Raw genomic sequence first — 18,026 nt, 5'->3', positions numbered from 1 at the left:
AAATTATAAAAATCTCGATTGGATTAGTGAACGGGCAATACTAGCAGCGAAGAATAAGGACGTAGATAGTTTGAATTTCGTTATTCAAAGTCAAATCGCTGGAGAACTGCATTCATACAGATCCGTTGACAGCGGGACCGACGAGGATGAAGCGACCAACTATCCGACAGAATTTTTGAACTCACTGGATGTGCCAGGAACTCCGCCGCATAATTTGCAACTGAAAGTTTGATATAATTTATATTTATTATAATGCTTCGGAATCTAAATCATCCGAGATTATGCAACGGGACGCGGTTGTTCGTTAAAAAACTGATGTACAACGTGATTCATGCGACGATTATTAAGGCAGGCTTGCACCTTGTTGGCGCCCAAAACCTTTTTTTCTGGAATTTATTTCTTGGAAAGTATGGTAGGTGTGGGAATAAAATTTTAGCCAGTTGAAGGGTACAGTTTATTGAAGCTACACAATTTTTTTGAGTGCGATCCAAGCGAAGGGGGGAGGGGGAGTACCCAACAATGGCGGCATGTCCGCGAAAAACTCGTCCTCATGGCGGATTTTTTGGAATTTTAAGAAATAATCTGAAACGCAAAAAACGAATATATTCTTAGTCTGTACACTTGCTCGCATGGCTTGAACTAGAATAATTAAAAAAAAAACATAAAAAATGCAAAAATTATGAGCTTTTGAAAAAAAATCGGTTTTTCCTCATTTTTTCGTTACTCATTATTTTTTTAAATAAACAATTTTTAATATTATACATACTTCTGAGGAACATGTATAAAAAATTTCATGATGATTGCTCAATTTTTGCGGCTTGTACGACTTCCGCCAACTCGGAAAACATGGTTTCGAGAAAAACGCGTTTGAAAATTTGAACTATAATGGCAACGCGCTTGACACCGGTCCACCAAACGGCCGGTAACTTTCGTAATTCAAGAGATTTCGACTTGAAATTTTAGGAGAGTAAAATTGAAACATGTATGTATCCGAAACTGCAAAATTGATTTTTTTGACCTCACAAGGTGCAAGTCTGCCTTAAGGGCAAATTTAAAGGAGAGGAAGTTTTTATCCCACGAATTCCGATTATTCCCACAGATCTTCCATTCCAATTCAAGAGGATTCAGTTCCCAGTTCGATTGGCATTTGCGATGACAATCAATAAATCGCAAGGCCATCGTTGGATGTCTGCGGGATTAATCTGGAATATCAATTTTTTTCACCTGGGCAGTTATACGTAGCCTGTTCGCGTGTGGGAAAGCCGTCATCATTATTTATTTTTGCACCGGATAACAAAACAAAAAATATTGTTTATCACATCGCTCTTCACTGATTTCGAGTCAAATAAATTTTTATGAAATTTGAATTACCAGTGTTTTATTATTACTCTGGGGTTATATGAAGTCGTGAAATTGGGGCGAGACAAAGTTCGCCGGGTGCTCTAGATCGTGTAGCGTATCATCTTTGTGAACAAAGATTTCAAAAAGGCTTATACAATTTTTATATTCGGAGTCTTTTCCGCTAAATGTTGGAAGAGCGACGCTCGGCAGGCGACATTGAGGCGGGCCTGCGGAGCTGATTTTTCGACAGTATTTCGTTTAGCCTCATTTAAAATGGAAATAAGTAATGATTTTGTTTAAAGTGCACTCTCTTCCAACTCATCGCGAAAGACATCTTTTGCATCTCTCACTTCTATTTGGTTTTGAAGAAGTAAAGCATTTTCAATGTGCGTATAAAGGATTTCCAAACGTCACTCTAGCTCAACTGGATTAACAGACAATTTACTGTCATTTAAGATACGATACGTTCGGCCTATACTTTTCATGCAAATATCTCGTTTGTGTTTAAGCTCTTCGATATCCTTGGTTGCCATTGCGTTTTCTTTTTAAATTTATTTATTTTTGTAATCGAAGTGGTATCTATATATATAAAAATGGTTCAAAAAATGTGCGCCATCGCAAAACAAGAGAACGGCTGGGCCGATTTGGCTCAAATTTTTTTTCAGTTCTTTGTAATTGCCAGATTCTTCTGGTTAATACATAAGAAAATATTGGGAAAACCTGCCGGAAAAGTAGCTATCGGCTCAAGAGATGTATTCATTGTTGTACATAAAACTGTTAAAACAGCAGTCTTTGGAAATAATGCCTTCATTGTTGTACATAAAACTGTAAAAAATCGAGTTAGCGAATCATTGCCAAAGTTTTAATTGGAAATAATGCCTGCTTTTAGATCAAGACTTGGAAGGCGTTCACGCAATGCGATACATTCTCAGAATGTCCGTAATAATCGAACGCAAGAGGTAAGTGCAGAAATAAATGGATCGGCACGTGCCCGAATTGAACAGCTTCGCGCTGCACAAAGACCAAGCCCGACAAAATGTGAGTAGAAGAAGACCAGCCGCAAATAAAAAATTGAATCGCGCTGCATTCGCATACAATTCCGAAACACCCTACAAAGATCATAGCTGCGTTGTTATTGGTTCATTGTCTGTCGTATGTCAGCATTGCAATGCACTGAAGTTTCGATTGGAAACCCCCGGCTTATGCAGTGCAGGTGGCAAAATTAAATTGCCCGTTTTGGCTCATCTACCAGAGCCATTGTATTCGCTACTATATGGAAATTCAGCCCAATCAAACAGTTTCCTAAAGCTTGCACAAAAATATAACGGTTGCTTTCAAATGACGTCATTTGGAGCGGAGGTTGTTCATCAACCAGGCTACAATCCGAGTTATAAGGTAATGGCGTCTCTTTATTATCTCATTTTTTTCAAAATTGCATCCCAACATTCAGATTCAAGGACAAATTCACCACCGAGCAGGCGCTTTGTTACCGCCACCAAACAAATATCATAAATTCCTTCAGATCTACTTCATTGGTGATTCGGAAGATGAACTAAATCAGCGTTGTGCACCAGTACTGTGTTGACATGTACGTAAAAGTAGAAACGGAGCGTCTCAATTTCATTCGTTTCAATCAGTCGAATTTGTGCTCAGACGAGTACATCCACTTGCGTGACGCCATCGCTATGGAAGGACACGCGGCCAACATCGGTTGTTTGACCATTCTTCCAGCCCGCGCCATATGCATGAGTAGGCTCAAGATGCGATGACGTATGTCCGTAATTACGGACGCCCGGATTTATTCATCACGTTCACATGCAAACGAAATGGCCCGAAATTACGAATCTGTTGCTTCCAGGACAAACATCTAGCGATCGACCTGACATCACTGCACGAGTATTCAAGCAAAAGATCACAGTACTTATGAATTACATCGTTAAGCAGAAGGTTTTTGGCGCAGTTCGTTGTTGGATGTACTCGGTTAAGTGGCAGAAGAGTGGCTTACCACATGCGCACATTCTGCTTTGGATGTTCGACAAGATCCGACCAAATCAAATTGATTCGATTATTTCAGCCGAAATACCATTGTGACAACGAGCATGATCCATGGCCCTTGCAGAGTCCACAACCCAGAATCAGTATGTATATATAACGGAAACTGATAAAACGATTTCCCCGTCCGTTGACGGCTGAAACAATCAGTGGACACGATGGATATCCATTGTATAGGCGTCGTCCTCCAGATGACAACGGCAAATGGATCGAAGTAATGGTGAAACAAACGTAACAGTAGTCGTGAATAACCGCTGGATCGTTCCATATTGCCCGCTTTTGTCGAAAACGTTCTCAACGCATTGCAATGTTGAGTACTGCAACTCTATCAAATCTATCAAATACGTTTGCAAATATGTGAACAAAGGGAGCGACATGGCGGTGTTTGGCATTGCTGATCCGAATGCAAACGATGAGGTGACGAAATTTCAACTTGGACGCTACGTTAGTTGTAACGAGGCCATTTGGCGGCTATTTTCATTTCCGATTCATGAACGTCACCCGACTGTCGTGCACTTATCTGTTCACTTGGAGAACGGCCAGCGTGTCTACTTTACGGACGCGAACGTAGCGCAAAGAGCAGTGACAACGTTGACAAATTTCTTTTCGACATGCGAAGGCGATCCGTTCGCAAGGACTTTACTCTATTCAGAGATGCCACGCTATTATACATGGAACGCTGCATCGAAGAAGTTTCAACGCCGGAAGAAAGGTTATGCTGTTGCTGGCTTCGCTGGTGTCTATTCGACTGATGCGCTCGGACGAATATACACAGTTCATCCACGCCAAGACGAATGCTTCTATCTTCGCTTGCTTTTGGTGAACATTAGAAGCCCTACATCCTACAGAAGAACGTGTACGATTCGATATTGAAGGTTGTTGACGATGAAACGGGAGGCTTATACTTTCTCGATGCTCCTGGTGGAACAGGCAAGACATTCGTCATTTCGTTGATTCTGGCAACGCTTCAATCAAGATCTCAAATTGCGTTGGCTGTTGCATCATCTGGCATTGCTGCTACATTGTTGGAAGGCGGTCGAACTGCACATGCCGCTTTGAAGCTACCCATGAATATTCTGACGGTTGACCAGCCAACGTGCACGATGAGCAAGAATTCGGCGACAGCGGAATTGATGCGAGAATGCAAAATAATCATTTGGGATAAATGCACGATGGCGCATAAACGAGCTTTGGAGGCAGTTGACCGAACGATGAAGGATTTACGAGGTGATTCTAAACTATTTGGTGGGGATTTAATATTGCTGTCCGGAGATTTTCGTCAAACGCTTCCCGTCATCCCGAAATCTACGGCTGCCGATGAAGTTAATGCATGCCTAAAATCGTCCCCTTTGTGGCGATATGTCAATAAGTTTATATTGTCCACGAATATGAGAGTCGCATTGCTGAATTCTCGAGACAAATGCTGACGCTGAAATTCCTGTTGATGTTTCGACTGGACTAATATCGTTCACAGCAAATTTTTGCGAGTTCACATCGTCGAAAGAGGAACTCATCACAAAAGTGTTTCCCGACATTGCACAAAATTATAAAAATCTTGATTGGATTAGTGAACGGGTAATACTATCAGCGAAGAATAAAGACGTAGATAGTTTGAATTTCGTTATTCAAAGTCAATTCGCTGGAGAACTGCATTCATACAAATCCGTTGACAGCGTGGCCGACGAGGATGAAGCGACCAACTATCCGACAGAATTTTTGAACTCACTGGATGTGCCAGGAACTCCGCCGCATAATTTGCAACTGAAAGTGGGATCAATTATTATAATGCTGCGGAATCTAAACCATCCGAGATTATGCAACGGTACTCGGTTGTCCGTTAAAAAACTGATGAACAACGTGATTCATGCGACGATTATTAAGGGCAAATTTAAAGGAGAGGAAGGTCTTATCCCACGAATTCCGATTATTCCAACAGATCTTCCATTCCAATTCAAGAGGATTCAGTTCCCAGTTCTATTGGCATTTGCGATGACAATCAATAAATCGCAAGGCCAATCGTTGGATGTCTGCGGGATTAATCTGGAATATCAATTTTTTTCACATGGGCAGTTATACGTAGCCTGTTCGCGTGTGGGAAAGCCGTCATCATTATTTATTTTTGCACCGGATAACAAAAGGGGCGCGACAAAGTTCGCCGGGTGCTCTAGTAAAGTATATTTATTCTTGATCAGGATCGCGTCCTGAGTTGATATAAGCATGTCCGTCTGAAAAAACTATGGAATTACGCTTTTATTTAAATTAAAATCGGACATCTCTGTTTTTCTATTTATCAAATAGTAATTATTTACTATATCAGAATTACGCTTTTAGTTATGTCAAAATCGGACAACAATATCAATTAGCAGCCATAGAAACGATTGCTTCATTGTTTTTAGTAATATAGGCATAAAAATCGAAATGTAGTCGATTTGTAATAACTGCAAGGGTATGTAAACTTCGATTTGCCAAAGTTTGCTTCCCTTCTTGTTATATAAGCTAAAACCGTTAAGGATATTTTTTAAATTCAAACAGCAAGGGAATATTTTTGTTATATAAATAAATACCGCATAACAATTTTGAAGGAGGGCATTTAATATTTGTTGGTAAGAAGTACCTGCAGTTTTTGGGTGCATTTTGAGGGTTTTATGTAAGTTTTTCCTTATAAAATTTTGTTAGTGTCCATTGAAGAAGAAAAATACTTACGATCCCAGCATTCGTGAGTTCAAAAAAAGAGGTTCCCAAACATTATAAGTAAAAGGATCCCGATATGTTGGTATTTCATTAGTGATTTCTGCAGCTCGGGATTGCCGTTTAGAAAATCTGTGTAGTATTTAAAAAAGTTAGACTATAATCTTTGCTTAAAATTGTACATTTTGATAAACTTACATCCACATGGCGCGAAGTTGTTCGCATGTTGGCTCCTGTGAATTTAATGAAAATGTTTTTGGCACAAAAACTTCCCCAACTGTCCTTACACCACCGGAATTTACGATATGTGATGATTCTTCAGTTTTCACTCCATTGTTGTTACTCAAATTTCTTTCCCGACTGCGAGTACCAATATAGTTTGCATTTGCAATCCTAATTGTTGCCAGTATGACCAATATATCAAGTCGTATATACTTAATCTGAAAAAATATAAAAAATAAATATTTTTTCCTTCAACATTTTTTAATTACAACATTCTCAAAGACCCTAAACCTACTTTAAAGGCGTTTATATGTTAGCGACAAAAGTCGTGGTGATCGGACATTCAACATCCAAAATATCAAAAACCAAATTTAGCTACGAAACATTTTCCCATTAGCCATTAATTAATTAATACTGTCTACAAAATTAATTTCGCTAAATTTATGGATATCTAGTTATATTTTTTAATTTACAAGTAAAATCAATAAAATCAAGAAAACGCGCCGTCAACCGCGGGTGACTTCGACGAATCTGTATCTTCTAATTTTGTATACCCTTGCAGAGGGTATTATAATTTTGGTCAAAAGTTTGTAACGCAGTGAAGGAGACATTTCCGACCCTATAAAGTATATATATTCTTGATCAGCATCACCAGGAGAGTCGATCTAGCCATGTCCGTCTGTCCGTCCGTCCGTTTCTACGCAAACCAGTCCCTCAGTAAAGCTATCTGCTTGAAACTTTCCCAAAAGTTGTCTTTCTATTGCAGGTCGGAACGAGCCGGATCGGTCCACTATATTATATAGCTGCCATATAACTGAACGATCGGAAATGCCATAACTTTGGTGTTTTTAAAGTTAGGAAGTTGGATTTTTTTTATGAGTTTTAAGAATGCATTCTACGAATAAATTTTGGAGAATATAATATACAGAATTATTTTATTTATTTTTATTTTGTCAAATTAAAACTAGTATACAATACTAAAATTAATGGAAAGAGAAAATGGCACTGGAAACTGAAGTCCTTCGGCCGGGTTATTAGAGTTTATTTATTATGTCTATATTCGGAGATGGGTTTTATTAACAAAATCTTTAATTCTTTTAATATTTGATTTGGAGGAGGATTTGAGTAGGGAAGATGGGAGGGTGACGGATCCAAAAATGGAAGTGCGTATGGGCTTTAGGGCCTGACAGCTGTCGAGAAGATGGTCGGTTGAAAAAGTCCTGTCTCCGCAGAAGCGGCAGGGAGGGCAAGCAGATCCTTGAAGTAGGTGTTCGTGCGTTTCCTGTGTATGTCCAATGCGAAGGCGGGTGTAAATCCTGCGATCGAGTTTGTTGAGGTCTTTTGGAAATATAGTTTTTTCGCAGGCTGTGTTTAGCGCTTTATATCTGTGGGTAAAACCTTCCAAATCAGCCATTATCTTTTGTTTGTTGGTGGTTTTAATTAGCTTGGAGATGTCTCTGGCATTGATGGGTGTGAACTGAACGGTTGGGGCTGTGCTCATAAATCGAGCAGCCGCGTCCGCTTGTTCGTTCCCAGGAATACCCTTGTGGCTGGGGACCCAAACGATGGTTATTTTGGATTTGCTCAGGGTAACGATGTTCCGTATTTGGCTTATTGTGGGATCTGTTTGCCAGGGATTTTCCAACGCTGAGATGGTGGAAAGGCTGTCGGTGCAGATGACGAATTTTCCTTTACCTTTTGTATACGCAGGCCTGAAGTACTGCGAAAGCCTCAATGGTAAATATCGAGTTGATGTTGGGAAGGGATCCTCCCGCGATGATGTTGTTATCCTTGTCGACGACTGCGAAGGTAGATGAAGATTCGGTTTTAGAACCATACGAGTAAAGCCAATTCCTTGGGCCCAGTTGGCTTCTGAGAAGACTAAATTGGGCTTGGAAAATTGAGCTTGGTGTGTCGTTTTTAGTATAGAAGTGAAGATCCTTTTTGATGTTTTCCGATACGTCTTTCCAGGGTGGAAGAGACGTAGTTATTTTTCTCTGCTTAGGGACTGATAGCCCAATGAAAGCTGCATGCTTGGCGCATCTATGAAGGGTTGAGGGAACCCTGGGAGTCCGTGTTTTCCTGAAGGAAGCTTTGAAATTCCTTACCAACGATTGATTTGGGCTTGTGAAAAGCCTGGGTATTAGATTGCTGGTGGCTTCGGTTAATCTGTCGGAAATGCTTAGTAGCTCAGCTTCGGCCAGAATGCACCGTACTGGCGATGTTGGAAATGCATTAATTGATCTACGAACTGAGGAGTTGTAGGGTGCTTGAATTTTCTTCAGGTGTGTTGCTGCACACCAACCATATATTGGGAGTCCGTATTCGATTTTGGAGAGAATTAGGGCACGGGTTATGTTTGTTAGGATGTTGGGATGGATATGCGAAAATTTGGAACTTAGAAATTTAATTATGTTAGCCCGGACTTCAAGTTGTTTTCTTAAAGTAATACAATGTTCCTTAAAGCTAAACCTAGAGTCAAACGTGATTCCAAGTATTTTTAAATCCATGACTGGTTCGATGGTCTTATTTCTAAGCTCCAAAGTTGGAAAACAACAGTGGATTTTGCGACAAATGTTAGGGGTGAGCCTTGTGGGATTCCGTTTGGCAGGTTGGCTGAACCAGAGGTTTTGTCGTTGACTCTGACTTTAAAGGTCCTCTTCGTCATAAAGGCTTTAACCAGGTTGTAAAGTCTTGGACCAATGCCCCAAAGCTGGAGTCTTGAGAGAACTGCATGTAGTCCCACGCGATCGAAAGCCTTTTCGAAATCCGTCGCCATGATGGAGACGTGATTTTTGGTTGAAATGGCATTCGACACGAAATGTTGAATTTTGAGTAGAGCGTCCATAGTGCTGTGGTTCCTTTTGAATGCAACTTGGTTTCCGCTGATCAGTTTGTGGCGGTTAGTAAACCACATGAGTCGGAGGGCAATCATTTTTTCAATTATTTTACTTAGGCAGGATATTAGGGAAATTGGGCGATAGCCATTAATTTCTGAAGATTTTTTATTGGGCTTTGGGATGGGAATAACGATGGAAGATCGCCAGGTATGGGGGTAATTGCCAGTGGATAACATGCAGTTATATATGTCAAGTAGTCTTTGCTTAAGGCATGGAGGAATCTGTTTTAAGATGGGATAGGAAATTCTATCAGCGCCAGGACATTTGCCCTTAGCTGTTTGGAGAGCTGCCTCGATTTCATGCAGTCTAAATGGAGTGTCCAGACTTAGTGCTGTAGGAGATATTTGGGTAGGGTTGTATGTGGAGGACAGATATGATTCTTTGAGACCTATGTAAACGTTGCTAAAATTTTCATCAGCTCCGTATTTGGCCCAGACTTCCCTGAATTCTTCTGATATGCAACTGGAGTCAGTTAACAAAGCGTTTGTGGTTTTAATGCATTTTATGGGTATTTTAGGAGAGCCAGCCAGAAGATTAATGTCTGACCAAATCTTCTTGGTGGTGGAAAGGGGAGAAATACGTGAGGTGAAGTTTTCGAGGGATTTTCGTTTTTCAAAAAGAACATTCTTTTTGAAAATGGCATTGGCTCTTTTGTAATTTATGAGGTTGGTGGATGACATTTGGGAATTAAACGTATGAAAAAGCTTTTGCTTTTTATCCCTGAGCTGTTGAAGCTCCGGGCTCCACCATGGAATTTTCGCTTTATGGGGAATCCGTTTTGTTTGGGGGATGGAGGAGTTTGCTGCTGTTCTAATGAATTTCGAGAGTAGAGCGACCTGATGGTTTAGGCATCCGGCGGTCCACTTGGTCTCGAGTTCAATGCAGGTTTTGCCGAAAGTATTCCAGTCAGCGAGATCGGTTTTATATTTTGGGATGGGTTGGGTTATGTCTGGGGAGAATGGAAAAGATAAGGAAATAAATATGGGGAAATGATCGCTACCATGTAATTGATCACAAATGCACCAACTGCTACGGTGAGCGAGTATTGGTGAGATTAGTGAAATATCTATGTTGGTTATGGTGTTGTGGGTAGAGAGATGGGTTCCAGATCCGTCGTTTAGGACAACTAGGTTAAATGTTGATATAACTCGCTCAACTTTTTTCCCGCGGGAATTAGCGTGAGGCGAACCCCACATAGTGCTCCAGGAGTTAAAGTCTCCTATTAATAGTATAGGACCGGATATTTGATTTAGAGCATGAGAAATGTCGGAGCTTGAAAAGCCTTGACATGGTGGAATGTACATATTTATGATAAAAACGGGATTAGTGAGTTCAAGTTTAATACCAGTGCAGAGAAGATTACAATTTATCAATATTTGGGAGGGTGGAATTTGCTGTTTTATGAGTATAGCTACGCCTTGTTTTGCAGAAGTATTATTGGGGAAATTCCAAAAATACCCTTTAAAACTCGGCGGGCATCTAAAGTTTTTAAAGTTATGTGGTAAGTGGGTTTCCTGAAGGCATAACACGTCAGGAGAGCGTTCGGCTATAAGTAATTTTAATTCGTGATAATTATTGAAAATTCCTTTTATGTTCCATTGTAAGATTTTAATGACCATGGTTAAAGAGAATCAGGGGAAGCTGACGCGGGGTCAACTTCTGAGTCAGATGAGTTTTTACTAGAGTTACTATTTGATTTCATTTCGTTTAAGAGTTCATCTGCTTCCAATCTAAGAGAGCGACTGTGTTTCAAGCGCTCTTTATAATCAGAATACATTAAAGGGAGTGATAGCTGTGAGTGTTCACTATTTATGCTGTAGGTGGGTGAGAGAGAATTGCTTGTGCGATTGTGATTTTCGAGGTCTTCAGTTGTTTTTATGTTGGGGCTTTTTAGTACGATTTTGTTAGATGTTGAGGGTCTTGGAGAGGTAATCACCGAATGGTTATTAGATTTACTTGTGGAAGGCGAAATTGAGAGAGATTGGGATTGAGGGTCTGGGTTGGCAGACTCTTTAGAATAATTGTCGTTGTTTTCATTAATAGTAATCTCTTTTTGAGTATTACTGTTTGTATTGGGTGTAGAGTTTGAGTTTGACACAGCATGTGCATAATTAGGTGAGAGATTGGTTGTTATGGGAGATTGTTTTTTGAGAAACAGTCTAGCTTCTCTTATACTGCATTTTCGTGTAGTTTTAATTCTGATGAGTTCTTTTTGTTGTATATATCTTGGGCAAGATGGGGAGGAGGAAGGGTGGTCGCCTAAGCAATTTGCGCACTGCGTTCGTGTACAAGGTTCAGGGCTGTGAGGGGGGAGATTACACCTTTCGCACGTGGCGGAATTTTTGCAAAATTTGGTTGGATGACCAATAAATTGGCACCCCTTGCACCTCATAGGATTGGGAATGTACTCCCTTACCTTGACTGTGTGCCAGGAAACGTCAAGTTTGCTTGGTAGGTTGTATTGGTCGAAGGTTACGAGTATAACACCAGAAGGTTTTGGTTTGCCGTCTATTTTCCTAGAGAATTTATATATGGAATGCACATTTTGGTCAGCCAGTTCTTTCACAATTTCGTCATCGGGAACGTTTATAAGGAAGGGAGCATATATAGTGCCCTTGACAAAGTTAAGGGATTGATGAAGTTTGCAATCAATTTCGCATATACCTGCGAGACTTTTAGATTTCAGGAATTTTTCTGCAACATTTTTGGTTTTCACCAGAATTAGGAGGTTTCCATCGCGAAGGGTAGAAATAGATAATATTTCTTTGCTTATAATATTCAACGCACGGTAAACTGCGAAGCAGGAATATTCCGAAATGGTTTTCTTGGGGACTTTTGATGAAATAATGACGAATTTAGGGTTTTCTTTTGTTGTTTCCGGAAGTTCTGGGAACTCTTCTTGAATTTTACTAAAGGGTCTTTTCTTTTTTTTCTTGGGGCTTTCGCTAAGCGATGCAAAGCGATTGTCCCCTAATCTGGGTGGGCCTGGGCCCATGGTTACAAGAGCTTGGACCTTTGATTAATAATCAGCGGAACTTGCACGTGAAAAAAATAAATAACTGTTTATAAGCGAAGAATGGGTGTGGATCAAAACCCCGAAAAAATAGAGATAAGGCACGGGATTAGGCACGGACGTCTGCGCTCGATGAGAGTTAGTCGGTGACTGAAACACAAAATATTCTGCAAGGGTATATCAACTTCGGCTCCGCCCGAAGTTAGCTTTCCTTTCTTGTTGAAAATATGATATTATAAAACATCAATCAAAAACTTTTACCTTTTAAGGGGACCCCCCATTCTCTGTTTCAAAAAATCGATTTTTTTTATTTAATTCAAACCTATAACTATTCAAGAATGTTCCTTTAAAATTTAAAGTAATTATTTCAAAAAAAAAAAAAAAAACTTTTGAAGATATAGCCGATTTATGGTGGAAGCGTCAGGCGACTGCGAGAGCTTCTCAAAACTTTAAACGCGTTTTTTCGAAACAGTATTTTTACGACTGGCGCATGAGGTTACTCAAAAACTATTAATCCAATCGGTTGGAATTTGTTATGGGTTTTATGTTTGGTCAATCAATCCGACCTACCATATTTCGTAATGATCGGCCGACTATATCCTATAGCTGCCATATAACTGAACGATCGGAAATGCCATAACTGTAAAGTTGGAATTTGTTATGGGTTTTAAGTTTGGTCAATCAATCTAACCTACCAAATTTCATGATCTATTCATTCAATTTCATACCATATCCTATAGCTGGCATATAACTGAAGGATTGGAAATACAATAACTTACAGAATATTCTGCAGAGTATATCAACTTCGGCTCCGCTCTAAGTTAGTTTTCCTCTTTTGTTTGAACAAATTCAGCACCAAAATTGACTACTTTTACGAAATATTTTTATATTTTTAAGAAAACTTGTCCTTATTACACCCTTGCAGAGCGTATTGTAATTTTGGTCAAAAGTGAGCAACGCAGTGATGGAAACATCTCCGACCCTATAAAGTATATATATTCTTGATCAGGATCGCGTCCTGAGTTGATATAAGCATGTCCGTCTGTCTGTCCGTCTGTCTGTCCGTCTGTCTGTCCGTCTGTCTGTCTATTTCTACGTGAACTTGTCTCTCAGTTTTAAAGATATGGAATTCAAACTTTGCACACACCCTTCGTTCCTATGCACGCAGTATATAAGTCGGAACGGCCGGGGGATCGGCCGACTATATCCTATAGTCGCCATATAACTGATTGATCGGAAAAGCCATAACTTTGGTGTTTGTAAAGTTAGGAAGTTGGAATTTTCTATGGGTTTTATTTTTGTCCAATCAATCCGACCTACCAAATTTCATAAGGATCGGCTTACTATATCCTATATAATTAATTTGATCGTTATTGCCCGTTACTGTCACTCCCTTGCACCCTTCGTTCCCTTGCACGCAGTTTATAAATCGGAACGGCCGGGATCGGCTGACTATATCCTATAGCTGCCTGTTCGGAGCAGCCCGCCAGCACCTAGTCTAGTGCGCATAGGTGTATGGCTGAGCCTGCAGCGCTCTTGCGCTCTCCTCTTTATTATTTGCCTTATCTCGCTAAGCTGTCGCGCTACCTATTCAGCGACTACATTGTAAAACCCGAATTAAAATATGAAGCCAGGCTTTCGGTTGTTGCAGTGCAGATTCGACTGGCAGAATAAACACGACACGTACATAAACTGATTAAATTAAAAAGCGTTATTATTACATAACATAAGGGTGGCATTTTTGTTGTCTTCCCCCAAACACTGCCATATAACTGAACGATCGGAAATGCCATAACTTTGGTGTTTTTAAAGTTAGGAAATTGCGATTTTTTATGAGTATTAAGAATGCATTATTTGAATAATTTTGGAGAAAATAATTTACAGAATATTCTGCAAGGGTATATCAACTCGGCTCCGCCCGAAGTTAGCTTTCCTTTCTCTTTTTTAATTTTTTTGTTGTTCTTTGGGACTGAGTAATATTTAAATATTAGGGAATTACGGTTTTAATTAAATTAAAATCGGATAACAATATCATATAGCTGCACTGAAACGATGGCCAAATGCAGCGCAAAATTGAAATAGATTAATTGTTTTTAGTAATATAGGCATATTAATCGAAATGTAATCGATTTGCAATTACTGTAAGGGTATATAAACTTCGGCTTGCAAAAGTTTGCTTCCTTTCCTGTTAGGGTTAATTTTAGAAAACATTTACGCAATAAAATAGAGAATATTTTATTTTTTGAACAGCGATAAAAACATTTACACAATAAAATTATTCTGTATTTTGAACAGCTTCAAGGGTGTAAATAGTACAAAAAATAGCGAAACCGCTGAGGGCTATATAGCTTAGTTTAATATCAGATAAAAACAATATCCACTCTATTCCTATTAGTCTTATACATACCAATATGCGGCTGCAATGCATTTTCGTGTTGTTAAATTAGAATTCCGGAATGGCCACCAAATGTAATATCGCCTCCTTTATTTACATCGGATTGATATGTATTTATTTACGTGGTTGTCTCTGTCATTTTAAAAAGAATTTTAATAATATATGCATAAGAAAGTAATACCTTTATAGATTAAAATGTTTAACAAAAATCATGCAAACGGAGAAAAAACCCCAATATAAACTATTTAAATATTTGTACACCCTTTTAAAAGAAATTTCGTTGGAGTTTTTGATCTTTCTATGGCACCTATATTTTTTCATGAAATTTAAGCAGTGCGTCTAAGTATAAGGTAATTAAGTAATAATTAGGTAATTAGTACATTTCTGATAGTTCCTATAGCAGCTTTTTAATGTAGTATTCCGTTTCAGCCCGCTCCGACTTATATACCACTTTCAAAAAAAAAACGACCTTAACAAAAGTTTGCATAAAAACGGATGGACAGTCCATTTTAAAGATTAATTGCTAAAATATTAACAAAATATTTTTAATTTCCTTACTACTTAACTATTTTCAAGATATATACAGTTGTATAGATTTTTTGTCACCTCTACAACATCAAATCGTTTATACATAATTAATACAAATCTTAGGCTACCTTTACGTTTGAAAATATTTTAATATTTTTCATTGGAATATGAAATTTACAGAAGAATACTTTTTTTTAAAGCTTTTTTAAAAGTTTGTATGTGATACGAAAGCAAAATTCGGAAAGTGAACTTTATGTACCCTTGCAGATATAACTATATATATACATAGATTTGTTTGCGTTAATTAAAAAAAACATTACAGGATTGTCGATTTTCCGTTAATTTTTTAATGGGAGAGCAACAAGATAAAGGCGTCTGAATATTTTTTTAAGTAAAGCCCCATTTCTCGTGAAAAAAAATATGTTTTAAAGTCTATGCGTATAGGTTCAAAAACAAAGCATTTAATTTTCTCTCTTTTCATATGGCAGCTTCGGACGGACAGACTTACGACATACATATATGTGCGTGTGTGTTTAAAAGCAAAGAAGTTTTGTTTATTTAATTAATTTTGCGAAATTAACCATGGCAGATTTGTTCTGCAATATAAATACCGAAAGACTTATTTTCGTAGAAACGATAGGACAGCATTACAGAATTACGGGGAAAAAAAGTGTGGCACGAACTAGAACGAATTAGCGGCCCTGTATAGTCTGGAATTATTCTGATGGACCTGTTATGAAATCAGCTTAAATTAGTTTGTTGTATGCAATATGGCAACAATAGTATTTAAGAAACCATAGTACGAAGAAACTTTGCTTCTAAAGGCATTTGATTTTTGGAGCACGTCGTGAGAATTCAAAGATTTTAAAGATCATTGAGATCATTTCTCTACCATCAAAATTTTGGGCGCCACAAGTGGCTTTCACATTCTTACATTTTATCAGATTTGAGTACTTTTTATACCCTTGCAGAGGGTATTATAATTTTGGTCTAAGGTGTGCAACGCAGTGAAGGAGACATCTCCGACCCTTAAAGTATATATATTCTTGATCAGGATCGCGTCCTGAGTTGATATAAGCATGTCCGTCTGTCTGTTTCTACGCGAACTAGTCTCTCAGTTTTAAAGATATCAAATTGAAACTTTGCACACACCCTTCGTTCCTTTGGACTATATCCTATAGCCGCCATATAACTGATTGATCGGAAAAGCCATAACTTTGGTGTTTGTTAAGTTAGGAAGTTTGGATTTTCTATGGTCCTTATTTTTGGCCAATACCTACCCAATTTCATAAGGATCGGCTATATCCTATAGCTGCCATATAACTGAACGATTGAAAATGTCATAACTTACAGAATATTCTGCAAGGGTATATCAACTTTGGCTTTCCTTTCTTGTTATTTTCTAATAATGTTATTTTTTAATTTTACTCTACACATTTCTCTACAAATTGGCTTCTATCTAATGCAGGAAACAACTAATTTAAGATTTGAACATATTTTTTAGCATTTATTTACATAGAATTGCATTGTAATTTTTTTAAACTTATTTATGTGCATTTTAAAGTGCAGGTGGGGTGCTCAGTAAATAATTTATTAATGGTGCAATTAGCTTGAAAAATGTGCAAATGCTCGTGTTTCCGCATAAGTTTTTCATTTACTTTTTCCGGCATTTTTTGTATTTTCCAATTATGCAATTACGCATTTTAGGAAAGATGCATAAATTAGTCCAGGAACAAAGAAAACGTATGTATTTTGGATGCCATGTTTTATAGAAACTCCACGAGTCATGAGAAGGTCTCATCCTGCTGAAAAATACTGTATTTTTAAAATAACTAAAATAGATACATATAAAATACTTTTGGCAGTTTGTTATTAATCTTTAATTATGGACTTTTTAAGACAATTTAAATAATAACAATTTTGTTTTACCTTTAAATCCAGTTCCTTTGCATGCCCCAGCCAACTAACAACACTTTAATGAATGTTAATGCGTGTAAGTGTATGATTTTGGGTGTTTACTTTAATATTTAAATTAAAGAACCTGAAATGATAATATTATACTATAGTTTTGTAAAGGGTCATCAATGTTTTAAAACTGCTAGAAAACTGTATAAGTATTTTATGAATGAATCACATATGCTTTCGTGTTTATATATACCGTTTTCTTTAGAAAAAAGAGAATTATGTCATGCGCAGAAAAGAACTCGCGACATTTTTAAAGCTTTAGCAGGAACGAATACTTACAAAATATTATTTTTAATAATTTATTGTATAAACTCTATTAGTTGGTTATATTTACAGACTTTGTTTAAAACAAATTAAGCATACGCATTTATGTTTTTCATTTAATTTAGTTAAATTAAACAGACCATATAAACAAATTAGTTTAATACCCAAATAGGTTTTTCGGATGTTCAAGAAAGCTGGAAAGCAATTAGTAAAATGTTGTACAAATAACTGAAATCACTGTTGGGAGCAACAAGCGCGATTTAAGTAAAATAAATGGTATATTCACATATATTTAATATGATGTTTCCAACACTCGGCGTAAATTGAACTAAATGAAGCTTAACTTGTTTGCAGCTTGCAATCTAACTTTACGCTTGCGTGTGTGAAGTTGCGACAAAAGTTAGCTCTCTTTTGGGTTAAGCCCGTTTTAGCTACAAAGTTGAGAATTCTGAACTAAAAGCTTAAAGCTTACATACCTTGAGAAATAATTAAAAGAGTCGTCTCAAAAGCTATTTTTCCTGGGGTAGGATTAAATGTGAAAGTGTGTGCTTATAACACATTTTCCTCTGAATGATATGTAATGAACAAATTTAATGGTTCAGGTCTGAAATAATTAAAAAATAGTATAGTTAAAGATTATTTAATACATATTTTGGGA

The 18,026-nt window shown here is 37.9% G+C and overlaps 1 protein-coding gene across 1 annotated transcript in view; it reads right to left on the bottom strand.

The window, feature by feature from the left end:
- Positions 1-17,713, bottom strand: part of LOC108042177 — a 29,711-nt gene extending 11,998 nt beyond the window's left edge. Inside the window, 6 exon segments of the mRNA XM_044460547.1 lie at positions 6,097-6,213; positions 6,280-6,521; positions 14,624-14,743; positions 16,798-16,944; positions 17,069-17,180; positions 17,384-17,713. Of these exon segments, the coding sequence (XP_044316482.1) occupies positions 6,097-6,213; positions 6,280-6,521; positions 14,624-14,644 (380 nt within the window). The 5' untranslated portion in view covers positions 14,645-14,743; positions 16,798-16,944; positions 17,069-17,180; positions 17,384-17,713.
- Positions 17,714-18,026: the final 313 nt, after the last annotated feature.

Source organism: Drosophila rhopaloa, unplaced genomic scaffold (genome assembly GCF_018152115.1).
Source record: "Drosophila rhopaloa isolate 14029-0021.01 unplaced genomic scaffold, ASM1815211v1 contig_203, whole genome shotgun sequence".
Classification (NCBI taxonomy): Eukaryota; Metazoa; Arthropoda; class Insecta; order Diptera; family Drosophilidae; genus Drosophila; species Drosophila rhopaloa.
This window is presented reverse-complemented; position numbering and strand designations above follow the sequence as displayed.